At 38.6% G+C, this 21881-nt stretch overlaps 1 protein-coding gene and 1 long non-coding RNA gene across 4 annotated transcripts in view; one reads left to right on the top strand and one right to left on the bottom strand.

The window, feature by feature from the left end:
* Window positions 1–18718, top strand: part of elac2 (elaC ribonuclease Z 2) — a 48406-nt gene extending 29688 nt beyond the window's left edge. For all 3 annotated transcript variants that reach the window (XM_073940054.1, NM_001256204.1, XM_073940063.1), the window contains 7 exon segments: window positions 1773–1811; window positions 1902–2011; window positions 2439–2538; window positions 3551–3671; window positions 6245–6323; window positions 15710–15854; window positions 17976–18718. In XM_073940054.1, the coding sequence (XP_073796155.1) occupies window positions 1773–1811; window positions 1902–2011; window positions 2439–2538; window positions 3551–3671; window positions 6245–6323; window positions 15710–15854; window positions 17976–18197 (816 nt within the window). In that variant the 3' untranslated portion in view covers window positions 18198–18718.
* The window catches only part of LOC141381140 (uncharacterized), a 693969-nt gene that overhangs the window by 628652 nt on the left and 43436 nt on the right, over window positions 1–21881 (bottom strand). The gene's annotated exons all lie outside the window — the stretch shown is intronic.

Here is a 21881-nt window from a genome sequence, read left to right as displayed (position 1 = left end):
AGGGTGTTTTCACACCTCTACTTTGGAAAAAGTCAGAAAAGTGGGCGTGTCCAGCTCTGTTTAGGGGGGAGTGTCGGAGGAAGAAAAGAGGCATGGTGTGGTAGTGTCTATTTGGGCACGCTGAATTTCAGAGTCAAAACACACAACACCAGCGGACAATGTGACTGTGTTTACATGGACATCTGTAGTCGAATTATTTGCCAAATTATTAAATGGTGGACTTTAACTGCAGTGTGGCTCTTTCATTCAGGTATTCATTCATGTCCCTCCCGATAAACGTGATATTTGATTCGAGGAACTGCTGTAAGCGTGTATTTTTCATGCAATGTTTGATACCGCACGGCGAATGAGAGAAAAAAAAACTCAGCATTTCCCGGAAACTTAGATACACACGGCAGGTAGCGTCAGAAAGCCGCGTGTGTTATTCCGGTCACAAAATCCAACACGAGGTTATAGTTTGCTTGTAACTGTTAGTGCTAACTTGTTTACTCTCGGTGCAATAGTTTGTTCGATACGAATAAAATACGAACTGAATAAACAATGAGCACTGGTCGCTCACTTACCAAATCTGTAGAGACAGGACAATCACCAGCAACTAGAGCCGCGTCTTTATTTAGAGGACACTACTAGGATCTCAGCGTTTGCAGATGAGAACAGCTCTCAGGTAAACAGTAATCCTCCTTAGACACGTAAGTTATTGTTGTCGAGCGTCGCGTACACTGTTAATCCACACGTGACGCCAGCTGCGCTCTCACAGAGAGAAAATGAAAACAAAACTTAACGGCAGCAAACTATAAAAGCAACACTTCACGCTTGTTTGCCAATACAACGTGGCGTCTCTGTTGTCTAAACACTGACAGTAATGAATATTAATGAAGTTGCACAATAGAGCGCGCTGATTGGTTTGAACCAAGCCTTACTCATGCATTAATGCATCACACTGTAAGACGTAATAAGACTCACTCTGGCACAGACACCCAGTCTGCACGCTGGAATACACGCTATTATGTCATAACTGTGACGCAGCTTCAAAAATTCGTTTCAAACCGGAAGTACGAATTTGCTTAAAATAAAGCAAAAGCAACCAATATACACTTCTTAGTGAAATATAGGTGTCCTAATGGTGTTTTTAGCAGTGTGGGACACATATACGACTGTCAACAGCTCAAAAAATGTGTTTTGGTGTTTCGTGAACTTTTAAGAAGGGTCACGAAAGGGGCGGCCCCTGGTGGTTTGGCGGTATGGGTTGAGTATAGGGAGGATTGTCTCTTTAATGTTTGTTTGCCACCCTTCAGAGAAAGACTGAAAATACGGGAGAATTACGGGAAAATACCTTTATGGGATGATAGCGGGAGAGAACTGTAAAATACGTGACAATTCTGGGAAAAACTTCCCTCTTTCCCTCCCCTGACACTCCCACCTAAACAGAGCTGGACCACTCCTGACTTTTTCCAAACTAGAGGTGTGAAAACACACAGCTGAAACAGCAGGGTTTCGTGGCCCACTAAAAGTGTTTTATGACTATTTAAAAGAGATTACAAAAGTCAATTTAATTCAATGAATGCAGTTGATGAAAAGAAACACTTATAAGATTATATTTTAAGGGATGAGGCAATGTGTGTTAAAATTTAACACATTTTTGTTTAGAACAATTAATAGAATTAGCGCATTAAATTAACAGCCCTACTTTCATTGTGTTCTCATCACACTAACCAGTGTCATGAATAGAAGCCATGTACTGTAACCTTTGCTGTATGTTTTGTCATTCACAGGGTTTGATTCAGTTATTATTGGAGCGAGAGCGAGCACTGGTATGTTCACAAGTGTTATTTATATATTTTAAATTTGTATTTCTTTCTTGTGAATGGATTATTTCACTGGTTACGGCCTCTGTGTTGTAGAATAGTCTAGGTAAATCGTTGAGTCCGGTGTACCTGATCGCTCCGATCCAGATCATGTCTTGGTTAAACCAGTATCACGACCACTGCCAGCAGATCCTCAGCCAGATCAAGTAAATAAACAATCACCGGTAACACTTTACCTTAAGGTTGTGTTAGCAAATGTTAGGTAATACATCTGTTAACATGAACAAATAAAGAATAATGTATTTTATTAAAGCATTTAAGCAAGTTAGCTTGCGTTAGTTAGTGAAAATATAGTTGTTTATTGTTGGTTCATGTTGCATTAACTAATGTTATCAGTTATGAATTTGCATGTTAATATGCATTATTAAATGTTGAATTAATTATGAACAATAGCATTTATTAATCATAGTTTGTTAATTAGTACATTAACTAATGAAACCTTATTGTAAATCATGATCAACTCACTGTCATTCTGTCAGAGCATCTGTACTTTTTACAAATGAAAGTAAACACGTTATCATTTGTTATAATGTGAATAAGTATAAAACTATGTGATCATTTTTATCATTCCAGTATAATCCCATCAAGGCTTCTGTGTGATGGCACTGAGAGCCCCAAAGTCAAGACCAAGTCCTTCATTCAGGCAGTGCTGAAGAAAAATGAACTGTCCAAGGTCTGTATGTGCTAGTTAACCTTTCTGTGACTGTAAGATTTTACTTGGTGATTAAAACCAAAGCGTGAAACGAAGGAAGCCTGAAGGACCTGCTCAATTATAATTATGATGTATAGTATAATTAATTTATTTTTAGATTATCCATTAATCATACTATTTTAGAAGCCAGTGTTAGTCTATGTAGATTGTACTGTAATTTTGATGCCGCTACAAAGATTTCCTTTTGGTCATGCATGGTTTACTACAAACTATGATTTCACCAAAACAGATATTCATTCATTTTCTTTTTGGCTTGGTCCCTTTATTAATCTGGGGTCGCCACAGCGGAATGAACCGCCAACTTATCCAGCAAGTTTTTACGCAGCGGATGCCCTTTCAGCCGCAACCCATCTCTGGGAAACATGCACACACACATTCACACACACGCCATGGACAATTTAGCCTACCCAATTCACCTGTACCACATGTCTTTGGCCTGTGGGGGAAACCGGAGCACCCGGAGGAAACCCACATGAGTGCAGGGAGAACATGCAAACTCCACACAGAAACGCCAACTGAGCCAGCCGAGACTCGAACCAGCGACCTTCTTGCTGTGAGGCTGCAGCACTACCTACTGTGCCACTGCGTCGCCCAAAACAGAAATTGTAATAATTTTTTTATAGCTTACTTTTATTATTTAATGTTCAGGAAAGGTATTTGAAGTGAGGTTGAATCTTTATGATGTTGCCAAATTTATATAACAGAATATTATAAATAAGGCGGCGCAGTGGCTCAGTGATTAGCACTGTCGCCTCACAGCAAGAAGGTCGCTGGTTCGAGTTCATTCCTCTGTGGTGACCCCTGATGAATAAGGGCAGCTGAAGTCTTCCTTCCTAAGCTGAAGGAAACTGAATGAATGAATTGTATAAATAAGCAAGAACCTCTGATTTATTTATAGTGAATAAATGGAGAATTATTGGACTTTTTGTGATATATATTTTTTATCTCTTATTCTCGGTCTCTCTCTCTGTAGTTTCAGACGTGTTTTGCTCGTCACTGTAAGAATGCATTTGCCTGCAGTTTAACACATGAGTCTGGCTGGAAACTGGTGTTTTCTGGAGACACCATGCCTTGTGATGCCCTTGTTGATATAGGTAAATACCACACACAATATGAAAACAATGTGAAGATATACACGATGCGTATATTATAGAGCTTCAATTTTGATGATGTTTTTATGACATCATAAAATGATGATGTTTTTACTTTTACAAATGTTTAGTTTGGTTATTATTTAGTTCACTTGTGAATCTTTTGAAATCCTAAATACATCTTCAAAAGAAATACTGTTAGTTTAAGTTTTGTTTTAAACCTGTATAGAAAAAAAGAAGGAAAAAAAAAAGTCCGTAGTAAAAATCATTTGTGTCGATGTAAATTGTGGTATTATGTGTAATAATGTCCTACTTGTTAATATTGGTTAACTGTGTTCATTAACATCAACGGTAAGCAATAGCATTTGTCAAAAGCACTTACACAAAAGCATTTATTAATCTTCAACAGTGTTATAGTTACAATTAAAAGTATATGCATTTGGATGGATAGAACAATAGACGATGGATTGATAGAATGATGGATGGAACAATAGATGGATGGACGGATGGATGGATGGAACGATATATGGATGGATGGAACGATAGATGGCTAGATGGAGCGGTAGATAAATGGTTGGATAGATAAAACGATTAGCGATGGATGGAATGATGTATGGATGAATGGATTGATAGAACAATGAGTGGTTGGCTGGATGAATGGATGGATTGCTGGATGGATAGAACAATAAATGATGGATGGATGGATAGAATGGTGGATGGATGGATGGATGGAACGGTAGATAAATGATTGGATAGATAAAACAATTGATGAGGGATGGATGGATGGATTGAGAATGATAGTTGGATGGAACAATGGATAGCACAATGGATGGATGAATGACAGACAGATGGATTTGACGGATAAATGGAACGATAAATGGATGGAGGGATGAATATATAGAACGATGGATAGAAAGATGGAGAGATACAATGATGGATGGATGAATAGATTGATAGATAGGCAGAATGATTGATGAAGGGATGTATAGATGAATAGATTGATTGATAGGCTGGATGGATGGATGGATGAAAGGATGAATCAAACGTTAGATAAATGGATGGATAGAACAATAGATGAGCGATGGATAGATTGATAGATAAACAATGATTGGATGGATAGATTGATGGACAGAATGATGGTTGGATGGAACGATAGAACGATGGATATATGTATAGATGGATAGAAAGATGGAGGGATAGAATGATGGATTGATGGATAGATTAATGATAGACAGAATGATTTATGGATGGATGGATGGATAGATGATGGATAGATTGATAGACAGAATGATTGATGGATGGAAGGATAGATTGATAGACAGGCAGAATTATGGATGGATGGATGGAAGGATATAATGGTAGATAAATGGTTGGATGGATAGATGGAATAATAGATGAGCGATGGATGGATGGATTGATAGATAGGCAGAATGATTAATAGATGAGCGATAGATGGATTGATGGATAGAATGATGGAAGGATAGATTGATAGATTGGCAGAATGATGAATAGATGGAATAATAGATTAGCGATAGATGGATTGATGGATAGAATAATGGATGGATAGAAGGATAGATTGATAGATGGTCAGAATGATGAATAGATGGAATAATAGATGAGCGATTGATGGAATTATAGATAGAATGATGGAAGGATAGATAGACAAGGATAGATGGATTAATTGATGTACAGAATGATGGTTGAATGGGATGATAGCTAGAACATTGGATGGATGTATAGATGAATAGAATGATAGATAGATGATGGAAAGATGAAAAAAGCAAGAAAAGTTAGCTTAAAACAGAAAATATAAAACAAAAACGAATTCAAAATATGAATAAAATGATAATGATCTCAGTATTGTAACAGTTAAAAATACTGAAAACTATATATTAAATATTGCAAGCATACATCTGTTTTGACCGATTCCTTCAGATTTACAAACACACAAACACACACATTTATTTAATAGCACACACAATTACACTTTGCTTGTGTTTTTGATTTATTGTTACATGCTCATCATTGATTTTTCCATCTGAACTTTTGCTTAAACCAAACAGCATCTTTTTTTCTACACATATTCATATATACGTTTCGCTCAAAGTCTCCCTTCATTCAGAATCAGGTCATTAAACGACCATCAGTCCAGCGGTAGAGAGAGAGAGTGAGTCTGTAATTGCGTCTGAATCTCTGTAGTGACTCGCGGGTCGATACGGATGAAGCCTGCGTTTAAATGCTGCTTCCTGTCTTTATCAGTGGCGCAATCGATCACTTCTGAGTCTCCCAATCCTCTTTAATGGCTCCTGAGGGAGTCTCCCCCCTCCCGAACGCTGGAAATGGTTCGCTCCACTCGTCTCATTAGGAAAGGCCTTTGTCGTCTCGGCTCTTGCTGGAGTTTTCATGATTGATTTCTGGAGGGAGGGAAAAATGGAGTGTGTGTTGGTGTGTGAATGTTAGAGTGTGATTTACAATGGGATGAAAGGGGGAAGAGCGTGTCAGATGTAATTTATCTCTGTGTGTGTGTGTGTGTGAGGCGAGGAGAGAGTTTGATTCATCTTTTGGTTTGTTCTCAGGCAAAAACGCAACTCTTTTGATTCATGAAGCCACGCTGGAGGACGGGATGGAGGACGAGGCCTTCGAGAAGAGACACAGGTGAGGAAACTGATTTAGTGGCAAATTCTGAGCTGTTAAAAGGGGGCCTGTTGTAGAAAAATCACTTTAATAAGAGGTTTAAACATCGTTTTGTGACAGAAATGGGTGTTTATAATCAGCTTCCAACGATAAAGATTAATTAATTTTATTTGTTATAATCGCACTTGATAAAAACTGTCTGCAGAAACACTTCGATTGAACAGTTTGTACGTGTCATCAGAGGGGGAAAGCCCCGCCCACTAGTGACCATCTCTCTCTCATTAGCATAGGACGTCAGTCTTTTTTTTATTTTGCCACTATGCTGACACGCAGGCATTTGAAGCTCCCCATGCTCTTTTGAAAAAGAACACAATCTCATTTGAATTTAAAGTGACTGTCACCAAAATGGCGCATAATAGGTCCCCTTTAAGAGCAATTCTGAATTAGAGGGTTATATATTAGGGGTGTCAAAATTAAAAGTTTTTCGGGGCACCGCGATGAAGACGCGTACAATTCGGTATCGATTGAGTAATATTCATAACCAGTTATTATGTACTGATGTCATTTATCTCAAATGCGTTCTGTCGCGAGGGAGGTGAGCGGGGTTATTTACAACACTCCAGGAGCCAACTAAGGGCCGGCCCGTGGCATTGGCAGTATAGGAAAATCCTAAGGGCGCTGTACATCCAGTGGGCGCCAGAAATGAGCGCGGTTCAGTTGGTTTTGTTTTCGATATTCCTGACACATTCAGTTATAGACGGCAATAACTCAAAAACCTCTTACCCTAAAAATATCTAAAGTGTGTTTCCTACAAAAGGACAAAGCTGGTTATGTTTCACAGCTGTCTTTTTCTTTTTTTTGCTCGACATTACGACCACTGCTCCCTTTAAGCTGGGAGAGCTCGAGCGGAGCAGAGCTCTCAATAAGGGACCGTCGGAAAAGTGCTTCTTTTTTTTCGTTTTTATTTTTATTTTTTTTTTTTGCTCCGCTCAGCGCAAGCTCTCCCGGCTAAACGCATATTGCGAGGGCTTAAGTGTGTGTGTGTGTGTTTGTGTGTGTGTTTGTGTGTGTGTGTGTGTGTGTGTGTGTGTGTGTGTGTGTGTGTGTGTGTGTGTGTGTGTGTTTGTTTATTTGGTGCTGTCCAAGTTTGTGTATGTGTGTGAAAGAGAGACAGTGATGCTGTGTGTGTCTGTGTTTATACAGACAGCTTGTTATCGCCTCCCCCCAAAATCTAACACTGTGTATGGAAAGCATCGTCAATGCACCGAGATATCGGATTGAACCGAATCGATGGCATGATAATCGTAACCGAACCGTGAGACCAGTGTAGGTTCACACCTCTATTATATATAGTGTAAGTATGGTTTGGGGTTTCATGAAAGTGGTGCTAAATTAAAAGGTTAGTTCACTCAGACATTAAAATTAGCCCATGATTTAACACTATTCTTCTTTCAGTCACATCAAGTTGTTTTATTCATTTTTAAAGCTCTATAATTGCAATAGATGGGTATTTCTCTTCAACAACCTAAAACCAGAGCTCATACGGTCCCGGAAAAACAAATAATCTCAAAATGTTTTGGTAAAGTCATGGAAATTTGTTAAACAGTTGTCTGTGTACTTGAATATATCTGAGATAATATTGGGTAAACGTCAAATGCAATTGCGCAGTTTGTCTCTTCACTTGATGTTCTCTTTTTGAGGTAAAAAAAAAAAAAAGCAACCCGCAGTCTGAGCTTCGCCTCTCTTTCACTCACTTTTACCATAATTCAAGATACATTTTAAATGTGGTGTCTAGAAACAATATTAAACTACAAGGGTAAGATACTGTGGGTGCTAAAAGCTAATATGTACTAAGCATGGGCCTATGTAAGATTCTGACGGCATGATAATCTTGGATAAAAATATTGCGGTTTCAGGCAATGACGGTATTGTGATTACTGCTCTAAAATATGTTCTATTTTTAAATGTCTGGATAAAAAAAAAAAACTACCCCCCCCCTCCCCATTGAACACAATTTGCTTTATTTTTATGAACATTTAATGTATTTTGGAACAGTAAACATGTCAGGCTAAGTAATTAAACTGAATCATTGACTTCTGCTGGCTTCATTGGTTTCAAAGCACTGATTTCTTTGCATCTTTGGAGATCTTTCTTTTCTTTTGTATAAAGTAATCCACTATATAAAGTAAGCCACTGCTCTGTTTGGCTCTAGAGCAGGCTTGGATGTTGGTTTATAAGCGAATTGACTGATAGCGCTTGATATGTGGATACTGTTGCCTTAAAAATCTAAATAAAGTAATCAAAAAACACATAAGTTACAAATGTACAGTACATAACAGAACATTTTGGCCGTTTTAAAACCTTGACTTTTCCAAACCACGGTAAAGCTTGAAACCGGTTATCATGCCATGCCTAATATGTACCATCCTAGAAGTCAAACACTTCTAAAATATTTTCAAACAGTCAGCAAAAGATTTTCTATAAACCATTTTACAGATATCAAACTGCCACATTATTTTAATATGCTATAATAAATGTGAATGTGTTTTCTAATTTACCATGTGTACGTGGACATTATACATGGCCTAATGTTGCGTGTATTTGTCTAAAAGTTTTGGAAAAGATATGGAAAAGCTCTAGAAATATAGTAGCAGAAATGTGTACGAACTAGGGATGCCACGGTTCTCAATATAATATTGAACAGTACGGTACGACCTCCACGGTTCAATACGCGCTTGTGAATTTCGGTTTTCTTGGTTTTGAGTTAAAATAATTCATGTGCGTTTTATATCTCCCCGAATTGACTGTGTTTGCCACTAAATCCATAAGCTGAGATGAGGAAACTCCTCCCCGTGAGTAAATACCATCATTCCACACTTTAACATGGCGAGCGGCGGTGAAGTGAGGCTCAGGCAACAGTACAAGGAAGCGCCGGCGAAGTGAGGCAAGAGTACAAGACAGCGCCAGCCTCTTTCAAATCTGTGATGTGAGGACATGTTAGTGAAAATCTAAACTCTAGAACAGCACCAATTGTGACCTAAATTAAAGTGTTACCAAAATAATACTAAACCTACTGAACATTATATTGAATTGACATTAGAATATAATGCATATAAACCAAAAGTTTGGATACACCTTCTCATTCAAAGAGGTTTTTTTTTTTATTTTCATGACTATAAAAAATTTTTAGATTCACACTGAAGACATCAAAACTATGAATTAACACATGTGGGTATATATATATAGATATATATATATATAGATATATATATATATATATATATATATATATATATATATATATATATATATATATATATATATATATATATATATATATACCCACATGTGTTAATATAAATATATATAAATAAATATACACACACGCACACACACACAAACATACATATATACATATACACGTAACAAAAAAGTGTGAAACGCCTGGAAATATGTTATATTCTAGGTTCTTCTAATTAGCCACCTTTTGCTTAGATTACTGCTTTGCACACTCTTGGCATTCTCTTGATGAGCTTCAAGAGGTAGTCACCTGAAAGGGTCTTCACTTCACAGGTGTGCCCTGTCAGGTTTAATAAGTGGGATTTCTTGCCTTATAAATGAGGTTAGGACCATCAGTTGTGTTGTGCAGAAGTCAGGTGGATACTGAGCTGATAGTCCTACTGAACAGACTGTTAGAATTTGTATTATGGCAAAAAAGCCGCTAAGTAAAGAAAACGAGTGGCCATCAATACTTTAAAAAATGAAGCTCAGTCAGTGCGAAAAATTGAGCAAACTTTGAAAGTGTCCCCAAGTGCAGTCAAAAACCCTCAAGCGCTACAAAGAAACTGGCTCACATGCACACCGCCCCAGGAAAGGAAGACCAAGAGCCACTTCTGCTGCAGAGGATAAGTTCATCCAAATCACCATCCTCAGAAATCGCAGGTTAACAGCAGCTCAGATTAGAGTCCAGGTCAATGCCCCAGAGTTCTAGCAGAAGACACATCTCTAGAACAACTGTTAAGAGGAGACTGTGAAGCAAGCCTTATGATAGAATATTTGCTAGGAAACCTCTGCTGAGGACAAGCAACAAGCAGAAGATACTTTTTTGGGCTAAAGAACACAAGGAATGGACATTTTTCCAGTGGAAATCTGCTTTCTGATGAGTCCAAATTTGATATCTTTGGTTCCAACCACCTTGTTTTTGTGCGAAGCAGAAAAAGTGAATGGATGGACTCTACATGCCTGGTTCCCACCACAAAGCATGGAGGAGGTGTGATGGTGTGGGGGTGCTTTGCTGGTGACACTGTTGGGGATTTATTCAAAACTGAAGGCATACTGAACCAGCATGGCTACCATAGCATCTTGCAGCGTCATGCTATTCCATCCGGTTTGCGTTTAGTTGGACCATCATTTATTTTTCAACAGGACAATGACCCCAAACACACCTCCAGGCTGTGTAAGGACTATTTGACCAAGGGGAGTGATGGGGTGCTGTGCCAGATGATCTGGCCTCTACAGTCACCAGACCAAAACCCAATCGAGATGGTTTGGGGTAAGCTGGACTGTAAAGTGAAGGCAAAAGGGCCGACAAGTGCTAAGCATCTCTGGGCACTCCTTTAAGACTGTTGGATGGCCATTTCAGGCGACTTCCTCTTAAAGCTCATCAAGAGATTACCAAGATTGTGCAAAGCAGCAATCAAGGCAAAAGGTGGCTTCTTTGAAGAACCTAGAATATGACATATTTTCATTTCACGTTTCTTCACAAAACAGCAATATCACCACCATGATATCCCCCAATATCCACACTACATGACATTACCCAAACAATCCATCAGTTTTGTTTATTAAACATCATTTTAATCGCCTTATAAGACTTGTTTTTTAAGCATCACATGACACTGAAGACTGGAGAGCTGAATGTGAAGTGCTAATGCTGAACATTTAGCTTTGATAAAACCCAGATTACAGCATATTCACACAGAGAAGTCATTTTAAATGGACAAAATGTTTCACTATATCGCTATATTAGTTGAATAAATCCCAACTAATCAGAAGTTTTTCAAACCCTACCAACCAAACTCTTGAGCTGCAATTATCATAATGAAACATATAATGACTGTGTATTGCCATTGATTTTCATCAACATTGTTCCTATATAATGATTGCATTAATTATCTTGCATAAATTACGCCTCATTTAATCAACAGCCGTAATCGTCAGCTCTAGTCTCCAGTCAAGAGATTGCATCCGGCAACTAACGAAACAAAAGTGCATGAAACCATCCTTCTGAGAGAGCGTTTGAGAGCTAAAGCGCACACATTTGCAAGCAGAGGGAGGAAATCTTCAGAAATAAGTGGTCAGGTTTCCCAGAGGATGAAGCGCTTCTTGATGGAGGACTCATTTAAAAGCGTTTCTCTCTCTGAAAGTTGTGGGATTCTCCTCGTAGATGAGCATTGATTGGGTTTCTTGTCATCCGCTGGAGTTCTGGCTCCCGCATCGGGGCTCTTTCCAATTTAAGAGCTGAATAACACTGAGAGCCCTCTGAATGGAATCGATTGGAGATTTTGTGCAGGATTCATTTGGGTTTCGGCAAGGAATTGATTGCCTTTGAGAGTGGAAAATGTGGTCATGAAGAAGTTTCGGCTTGGGGTTATAAGATGAAATTCAGAAATGTACAGCTTTGTGTTTCAGGCGTTGTAGAAAACTGTTTTGAGATCAGCTTTTAAATATGGGAAATTGAATGCAAAACAAACACGGAGCTATAAGGCGAGGTTTATAACAATGCAATATTGAATTGCGATACAAATCGGTCGATGAAGGTGATATGAATTAAACCGAGAGCCAATCACAATGCAGAAATATGTGACTGCATTTAGGTTTCAGTGATTGCCTTTGAGAGAGGAAAATGTGGTCCACTAGAAGTTTTGGTTTGGGTTTATTAGACTAAATTCAGATATGTACAACTTTGTTTTAGGGTCTTAGGAAATGGATGTGAGATCAGCTCTCAAATATGAGTAATGTGTCTACGAAACGAACTAAACATGCTGCTATTGGGCTAGGTTAATAATATAGTATAATATTGAACTGCGACTAAATTGGTCTATAGTATAGTATAATATTAAACTGCGACTAATTTGATCTTTAATGCTGTGTTCACACCAGACGCGTAACGCGCGCATAAATCACGCTATTCGCGCGTAAATTGCTGCGTGAACATTTGAGTTTACTTACTTTTGAGTTCCCGCTTCATTCAGGTGTGAAGTCCGCTTCATTCGCGTGTCAAATTCACTTCAGAACAGACGCGAATTCGCATGATGGGCAGGGCTTCTGTCTGCCCAGTGACTTTAGCTTTGTTGCTAAATGGCTAACATGGATTTTATTTAGAAAATAACAGTGTTTATGTACTTTCTGAAGGCTGAAAAACAGCATCGATATGTTTAGGACCGTGTCTGAGTCCACTACATGCTTTCAGAGGTGCATCCAGCTCTGTGAGCTCATAAACTCCTCCAGAAACTGAACCTGGATCACGGAGGCTTTCAACGGTGCATCTGACTGAGCCAAGCCCAGTTTGATGACTTGTTGTCGGTGTCGCCTGGAGGATTTCCCCTGGGACACCATCAACAGGTTCTACGTCACAATCACGCCCCCACAAGAGCAAGCTACTGATTGGTTAACGCAGCGCGAATGTTCACTGAAGTTCAGATTTTTGAACTCGAGAGATTCGCGCGAAACGCTCGTTAAGCGCGTTAAACGTGCAAAACGCTCAATTCGCCTCGCGCGTATCGCGCTATTCGCACCGTGCCATTCGCGCAATTAACGTCATTTAATCCGCGCCATTCGCGGGTATCGCGCCGCAGGATGTCTATTCGCGCGTTTGCATTGACTTAACATGTAAATCACTCGTGCTTGACGCGCGTGCCGCATCTGGTGTGAACACAGCATAACAAGGATTGGCTTTGGACATTATTTACTTGATATGAATTAATCGAAGAGCCAGTCAGAATGCAGAAACATGTCATGGCCTTTAGGTTTTGGCAATAAATTGATTGCGTTTAAAACTGGAAAATGTGGTCCTCAATGGGTTTGAAGGGGTTAAACAGTGTTTCTTAACCATGTTCCTGGAGGACCACCAGCTTCGCACATTTTTCCTTTCTCCTAAACCAAACACACGTTATTCAGCACATTAGCAGAGAGACAAAGGAGACAGTCGAAAATGCAGTGCTGGTGGTCCTCCAGGAACATGGTTGAGAAACACTGATCTAGAAGAAGTTTTGGTTTAGCGCTGTTGGAAACATCCAAGATCAGCTCTCAAATACGAGTAATGGGTGTACGAAACGGACTAAACATGCAGCTGTTGGACTGGGTTGATAATATAATCTTGAATTGTGATTTAATTTGTCGATAACGGTGATAAGCTTTAGACATTATTTGCTAGGTATGAATTAATCTGAGAGCCAATCACAAGGCAGAAATATGTGATGACCTTTGGGCTAGGAATTGATTGCCTTTGAAAGTGGAATAATGTCTGTTATTTTGTTAATCTAAAGACAACAAAACCTTGATCATTTAAAAAAAGAAAGTGAAAAATGTGGTCTAGAGCAGAGTTTCTCAACCAAGTTCCTGAAAAGAAGTTTTGGTTTAGCATTGTAGGAAACAGATCCAAGATCAGTTCTCAAAGATGAGAAATGGGTGTGCGAAACAAATTAAACATGCAGCTATTAGGCTAGGTTGATTAATAAAATCTTGAACTGCAATTCAATTTGTCGAAAACGATGATGAGCTTTGGACATTTGCTTGCTTTGAATTAATGTGAGAACCAGTCAGAATGCAGTAATATGTGACTGCATTTGGGTTACGGTGATTGCCGAAGGGGAAAATGTAGTTCAGAAGAAGTTTAGGGTTATAAGATGAAATTCAGAAACGTACAACTTTGTGTTTCAGGCATTGTAAGAAACAGATTTGAGATCAGGGGTCCGTTTATTTACCTTGCTTAAATAATCTAAGAGGATTTTGCAGATCCTGGATCTTTTAATCTACATAACTGATCTCTGGCTAATTTGGCTTTTCAAACAAGTTTGCGAATCAGAATAAAATGTCTGGATGAACTGATCTGAGATCGCAGTGGGTGTTGTGAACGACTGATCTATCAATCCTCAAAATCATGATCAGCAATGCAACGATTGGCTGACAGCACAGCAGCATAATGACATCATTTCATTAATGTTCAAATGTCCATGTGAGCAAAATTACAAAAATTTAATTTGTTACATACAATATAATGTTCTCTGTGATCCCCTTGGGAAGAGAACAACCATATGACAGTTTTTGTACTGTTATTTCAGAGTGTAGATTGCATAAGTTTTACTTTTTTTTTCTTTTTTTACTCATATGTTAATATATATGTAACCTTTATATCTGTAGGTTACTATTGTAAGAAAATATCAGCATTTGGTACATACTTTTAGTATTAACTTTGCTTAAAAAGACCCCATCTAATCCTGTTTATATGAAATAAGCTGCTGCTCCCTAGCAGGTTTGAGCTATCAGACCTGTTGCTCTGACAGCAACTGATGAGTCTTGAAGAGTGAAATGATCCTTGATCGAGTCAAATTATCAATAAACAAATCCAGCTAATTGAGTAATACAAGAAACAGATCCCTGCTCTCAAAAATAAGAAATGAGTGGGCAAAACTAACCCAACGTCTAGCTATAAGGCTAGGTTGATAATATATTATCGAATTGAGCTGTCGATAGTAATGATATTTGACACTCTTTAAATTAATTGGTTACTATTTATGTTTACAAGATTTTTGTTGAAGTTTTGCACATTTAATTGAACTTTTTCAAAGTTTCTGTTCCCTTCCTAAAATATATATATTTTAATACACACAAAAAATGCAATTAATTCAGTTGTTTTACAGGTGTGTAAAAAATCACAGTTTAGCTTCATTGGGGTCAAAATGACCCCACAGAAAAGTGGAAAAAAAAGATTTATTTTAGATTCTTTTGTCCAAAACAAATATTAACCTCATTATTAATCTGAAATGTTTTATATTTCTGCAAAGGCCTGAGTTTAGAGCACAAATCAAAATTAGAACAGAAATTGTATCTTTTATGTTTTATGTTTGCAAACAAACAGATGTATGACTGCAACAGAGAAAATTTTTAAAGAAAATGGCAAAACAAATCTACAGAGCTGACAGAAATCTGAATAATGCTCAGACATAAATAAAAAAATAATTACAAAAGCTCAATCAACATGGAGTGTGACACATGCACGTGTAGTTGTCAGTAGTTCATTTCATTTTGGCACATTGAAATTGGCTGTTGTTGCAAAAGCAGACAATTACAAATAAATCAGACAACAACAATTTATCCTAGAGGTCTGACTGTGAAACTCTCTGCAGCACCACGTCTCAGGCTATCGGCATCGGGATGAAGATGAATGCTGGATTCATTGTTCTGAACCACTTCAGTCAGCGCTACGCCAAGATCCCTCTTTTCAGCGACGACTTCGATAACAAAGTTGGCATCTCCTTTGACCACATGAGGGTGAGGATACACATCAGTTGATAAATAAATAACTAATTCTTCTTGACTGTTTCAACTCTTACAGTATGTGCTGTTGAGGATGTTTTCATCCACTCTGATTTCGAGTCTTAATTTGGCCATGACTTTCTCTGTGTTTCAGCAAATAGAATGATCTTTGGTGACATCTGATTTTGACACATTTTGTGAAAATGCTTTGAATTTTTTAAAAATTTCAACAATACACTCTGGGCAATTTGACTACCATTTCATTATGTTGGTGGCTGTTTTTGGCCCATAGACATCCATTGCAATCACATTTTCTAACTGCGAAGCCATGACGCCATATAATCATGCATTTTTGATTGCTGCTGGTAGTTTTTACTGTTGATCGTCATTTGTAGTGCAAAAAAAGCTTACTTTCTGGCTTAAAATGATATGAATATAGGAACTTACATTGACATGTCTGAGAAAATCAGAATAAGCCGCTCAACTCTCATGCTGCGTTCACACCAGATGCGGAACGCTCGTCAAGTGCGAGTGATTTACATGTTAAGTCAATGCAAACAAGCGAATAGACATCCTGCGGTGCGAATGGCGCGGTGCGAATTGAGCGTTTTGCGCGTTTGACGCGCTTAACGAGCATTTCGCACGAATCTCTTGAGTTCGAAAATCTGAACTTCAGCGGACATTCGCGCCGCGTTATCAGAAGCTTGCTCTTGTGGGGGCGTGATTGTGACGTAGAACCTGTTGATGGTGTCCCGGGGGAAATCCTCCAGTCGACACCGACAACAAGTCATCAAACTGGGCTTGGCTCAGTCAGAAGCACCGCTGAAAGTCTCCGTCATCCAGGTTCAGTTTCTGGAGGAGTTTATGAGCTCACAGAGCTGGATGCGCCTCTGAAAGCATGTAGTGGACTCAGACAGGACCCTAAACGTATCGACGCTGTTTTTCATTCTTCATAAAGAACATAAACACTGTTATTTTCTTCATAAAACCCATGTTAGCCATTTAGCTATGAAGCTAGAGTCACCGGGCAGACAGGAGCCCTGCCCATCACGCGAATCTGCATCTGTTTTGAAGTAAAATTGACACGCGAATGAAGCGGGTAAACTCAAATGTTCACACGGCAATTTCTGCACGAACAGCGTGATTTATCCGCGCGTTCTGCGTCGGGTGTGAACACAGCATCAGAACATAGGGAACAAAGTTAGTGTATTTATGTGCAAACACTCTAATCTTCTGTTTTACACCACTGACCTCCATTTAAAATTCAATTCAGCTTTATTTGTATAGCGCTTTTACAATGTAGATTGTGTCAAAGCAGCTTCACATAAATGGTCGTAGTAACTGGAACAGTGTGGTTCAGGTTTTAGTGTTTAAGTTCAGTTCAGTTCAGTTTAGCTCAGTTCAGTGTGATTTAATCATTACTGAGAGTCCAAACACTGAAGATCAAATTCATCGATGCGTAGCTCTACCAATCCTGAACCATGCGAGCTAGTGGCGACAGTGAAGAGGGAAGAAAAACTTCACCTGATAGGAGTGAAGAGAAAAAACTTTGAGAGAACCAGACTCAGTTGGGCATGACCATTTTAATTTCTCCGCTGGCCAAAAGTCTTGTGCAGAGCTTCAGTCACCGTGGTGGAGGCTGGAAGATGGCCATAAAAGCCATAAACTGTTTTGCATGGGCCTATCTAAAGGGTTAATGCTGCCAACTGATGATTAATAGTAAAAAATAAAAGTTTCACATAGAAAACCACCAACAGTCAAGAATGCATGATTATATGATCTCAAGGCTTTGCAATCAGAAAATATAATTATAATGGAAGTCAGTCAGGTAATAATAAATTATTATTATTTTAATATCATGAAGAACAGAAACATTCTCTTTCATTATAAAAATACATTTAAGTAATATGTTTACAATACAATATATAACTTAATGAAGTACGTGAAAAATAAGTAAATTAATCCAGGTTTTGATTTTAGCTCATATTGTCCTGCCCTACTTACAACATGACGTCCTTCATCCTTTTACTCTTTCTTTGCCTACCTCACTTTCTTAAATGAGAAATGCTGTACAGACACACTTGACAATCCATTGAGTCCAATGGGAAAGTTTGATGTGTTTTCTTGCACTTCCAGATCCAGTTTGGTGATTTCCCAATGCTTCCTCGGCTCATTCGGCCTCTGAAGGCGTTGTTTGCAGAGGAGATTGAAGAGATGGAGGAGAGGAGAGAAAAAAGAGAGCTGAAGAAGAGCTTCGAGCCGCCGGCCAATGGAGAGTCTGGAAAGAGCAAAGCTGCAAAGAGAGAACAAGAAGACCATAATCAGGAGAATGCCAACAAACGACTCAAAGCTAATTGAGGAGAAGCCAATCAGGATGAGGGCTTGAGCAATCAGAACGCAGGATGGAGGATGCTGAACCAATGGGGTGTCTTCTTAAGATATATCAAATCCATATTGGGTAAAAGTCTGCAGTGTTCGACTGGAGGAGGTGAGATTAAAGCAGATGGAGATTAATTTTGAGTTTGAAGCGTGATGTTAAATATGTAGTTTATCGATCAGATCTGGAGTCGTTCCCATTGCTATCGATTCTGCTTCAACCCGGGAGGCTGCTGGGAAAAGTGTGCTTTCTTTTACTTTTTGTGTGGAGTCTGTTTTAATTTCTGCCTTCCAGCCTCTGTCGTCCTGAAGCAGAAACTTTTCGGCTCTGGAGGAAGACGCTACGTTTGGGATTTTGGTTTGAGAGAGTGAAGTGAGTGCAGTGATGTTTGAAAAGGCACTTGTAGATTTTCTGTATTTAATATTTAATTTTATGTCCATGAAGTGGCTGATCGGCTTAGGCTTTTCCAATTATTTTAGGGAAATAAACACTTGCTGGATAACTGTTTGTTGTTATTAATTATATCTTTTTCTCTTTCTCTCCTAGATTTATTAGTGCTGCTGTTAAATAAATAAATAAAATAAATGCATTTTATTATCAATAAAATGTATTTTTATTTATTTATTTGTTTTACCTTTAGATAACAGATTTTTCAATAGTTGTATCTCCAAATATTTTCCTATTATATAAAACACAATCGAACAAACAAATAAACACACACATGCAAACAAACACACAGATAGGCAAACAAACACACACAAATAAATACAAATTCACACACAAACAAACATGTACGCAAACAGAACACGCAAACAAAAACAAACACTCAAACAGGCAAACACACTCGTAAATACACACTTAAGCAAACATATAAACACAATGGAAACTTTAGTCAGCTTTTGACCGATGAATAAATCTCTATCATCAAAGGTCTACACTTATAACATAACAAACAAACAAACACAATCAAACAAACATACACCCAAACATACAATCAAACAAAAACAAGCAAACACACAAACAAAAACACAAATACACACACACACACACACACACACACACACACAATGGAAACTTTAGTCAGCTTTTGATATAAATCTCTATCTTCAAAGATCTACACTTATAACGCAACACACAAACAAACACACCACACAAACACTATTAAACAAACATACACCCATACATACAATCAAACATAAACAAATGATCAAACACAAGCAAACAAAAACAAGCAAACACACACAATGGAAACTTCAGTCAGCTTTTGACTGATTAATAAATCTCTATCATCAAAGATTTACACTTATGACACACAAACAAACACACACACACACACACACAAACAAACAGGCAATTACACACACAAACAAGCAAACACACACACACACACACTCACACCCAAACACACAATCAGAAATACACAAACACAATGGAAACCTTTAGTCTGCTTTCGGCTGATATATAAATCTTTCTAAATCAACACTTATGACTGGCTTTGTGGTCCTGGATCACATATTTATTTAATAATAATAACAATAACTATTATTAAAAATAAATAATTAGCAAGTTGCTATTAAATGAGGCTGAAATCAAACTGCCAGCCTTATGCTTTGGTTTAATCCTAACTCAGACAGAATGACAAAAAGTGCATCATTTTTTCTCCCCCAATGGGAACTGATGACTCTGTCGCCGGAGAGTAGATGTGCAGTCAACTAACAAAGCCTTTGATTTAATGTCCCGTCTCCGGCTTTGATGGTTACTCCGTCATTAAATGCTTCCCGAAGGAAAAAAAGAAAACCTGTTTGCTCTGCCGTCTGCACGCGTGTCGAACACTATCTTGACATATAATCAAATTTATGTGGATTAAAAAAAAGCAAATAAGCTGAAGTGATGTAGCTCAGAGACATGAAGAATTAAACGGTGTCTGTGGCTTCTGTCTGATACTGGGAGCCGTTTAATACACGGAGCCGCATGTGTGTTTCTGATCTTGTGTTCGCTGCTATGCTAGCGCGACACTTTTGATCTAATATTCATCAGAGCCGTCCAAATGAAGCTTGCTTTGCTGTGAATTCAATTACAGTGGGAATTATCTACATGCAACAAACGGCTGGTGGATTTGACATGGGCCCTTATTTAAAAGAAGGAATGTAATTGAAAAATAATCACTTGTAAATCTGAGACTGGAGATCTCTCTGAGGAGATCTGGAGTCAGTTTTATTTCAAAGATGCTTTTGAATGTCTTTATTTTTGAGTTGACCCTTAAAAACATTTAAAAATACAGCTTTGTTCTTATTTAATTGTAATTATTTAGTTTTATTTTAAAATTTTTTAATTTATGTATATTTATTTTATTGTAAATATACAGTGACTGGCCACTTTATTAGGTACACCTATCTAACTGCTCGTTAACGCAAATTTCTAATCAGCCAATCACATGGCAGCAGCTCAATGCATTTTGGCATGTAGACATGGTGAAGATGATCTGCTGCAGTTCAAACCGAGCATCAGAATGGGGAAGAAAGGTGATTTAAGTGACTTTGAATGTGGCATGGTTGTTGGTGCCAGACAGGCTGGTCTAAGTATTTCAGAAACTGCTGATCTACTTGGATTTTCACGCACAACCATCTCTAGGGTTTACAGAGAATGCTCTGAAAAAGAGAAAATATCCAGTGAGCGGCAGTTCTGTGGGCGCAAATGCCTTGTTGAAGTCAGAGGAGAATGGCCAGACTGGTTCCAGCTGAAAGAAACGCAACAGTAACTCAAATAACCACTCGTTACAGCCAAGGTCTGCAAAAGAGCATCTCTGAACACACAACACGTCCAACCTTGGGGCAGATGGGCTACAGCAGCAGAAGACCACACCAGGTGCAACTACTGTTAGCTGAGAACAGGAAACTGAGCTCACCACACACCAGCTGATTGGTGGAGAGAAGACAGAGTGATGAAGCCAATTATAATATGGGGTAGGTTAGGAGGCCATGATGGACAGAGGCCAGAGAGCAAATTTGGCCAGGATGCCGGGGTTAAACCCCTACTCTTTTTCGAAGAACATCCTGAGATTTTTAACCACCACAGAGTCAGGACCTCTGTTTATCATGCGAAAGACGGTGCTCACTGAGCAGTATCCGCTTGTTAAGTGTGACGTCACGCGAAGCGGCTTCCTGGTCTAATCGCTCTATGCAACTGTATGTGGAGACTTGTGAAATGGTAAATATAAACGTTTACAAAGCGATTTAATACTTTCGAAAATTACAATCGCAATATATATGTCCATCCCTAATATCCAATGGCCTGAAAGTGATTAATTTTTTATAAATTAAATTTTGGTGTTTGTGATTGAGCAATCTCAGAGATTGTTGTGTACACTATGACTTTATATAAAATTAACTTTAATGTGTGATAGGAATAAAAAGTTATCATAAACGAATGATTTCTAAACTCAAATGAGAGGCGGCTTGGACCCGGAAACAGTATTACATACGTCACCAACACGTCACCACTTAACAAGCGGATAGAGTCCCTGTCACTATACTGGGGCATTAAGACCCACACAGACCACAGGTTGGGCACCTGCTGCTGGCCTCACACCACTTCCGGCAGCAACCTAGCTTTGCCATGTGTTCCCCCATCCAGGTACTGACCAGGCTAAGCCCGGCTTAGCTTCA

This window comes from Danio rerio, chromosome 3, assembly GCF_049306965.1.
Source record: "Danio rerio strain Tuebingen ecotype United States chromosome 3, GRCz12tu, whole genome shotgun sequence".
Lineage (NCBI taxonomy): Eukaryota > Metazoa > Chordata > Actinopteri > Cypriniformes > Danionidae > Danio > Danio rerio.
The sequence above is the reverse complement of the archived record's forward strand: the minus strand, read 5'-3'. Positions and strand labels throughout refer to the sequence as shown.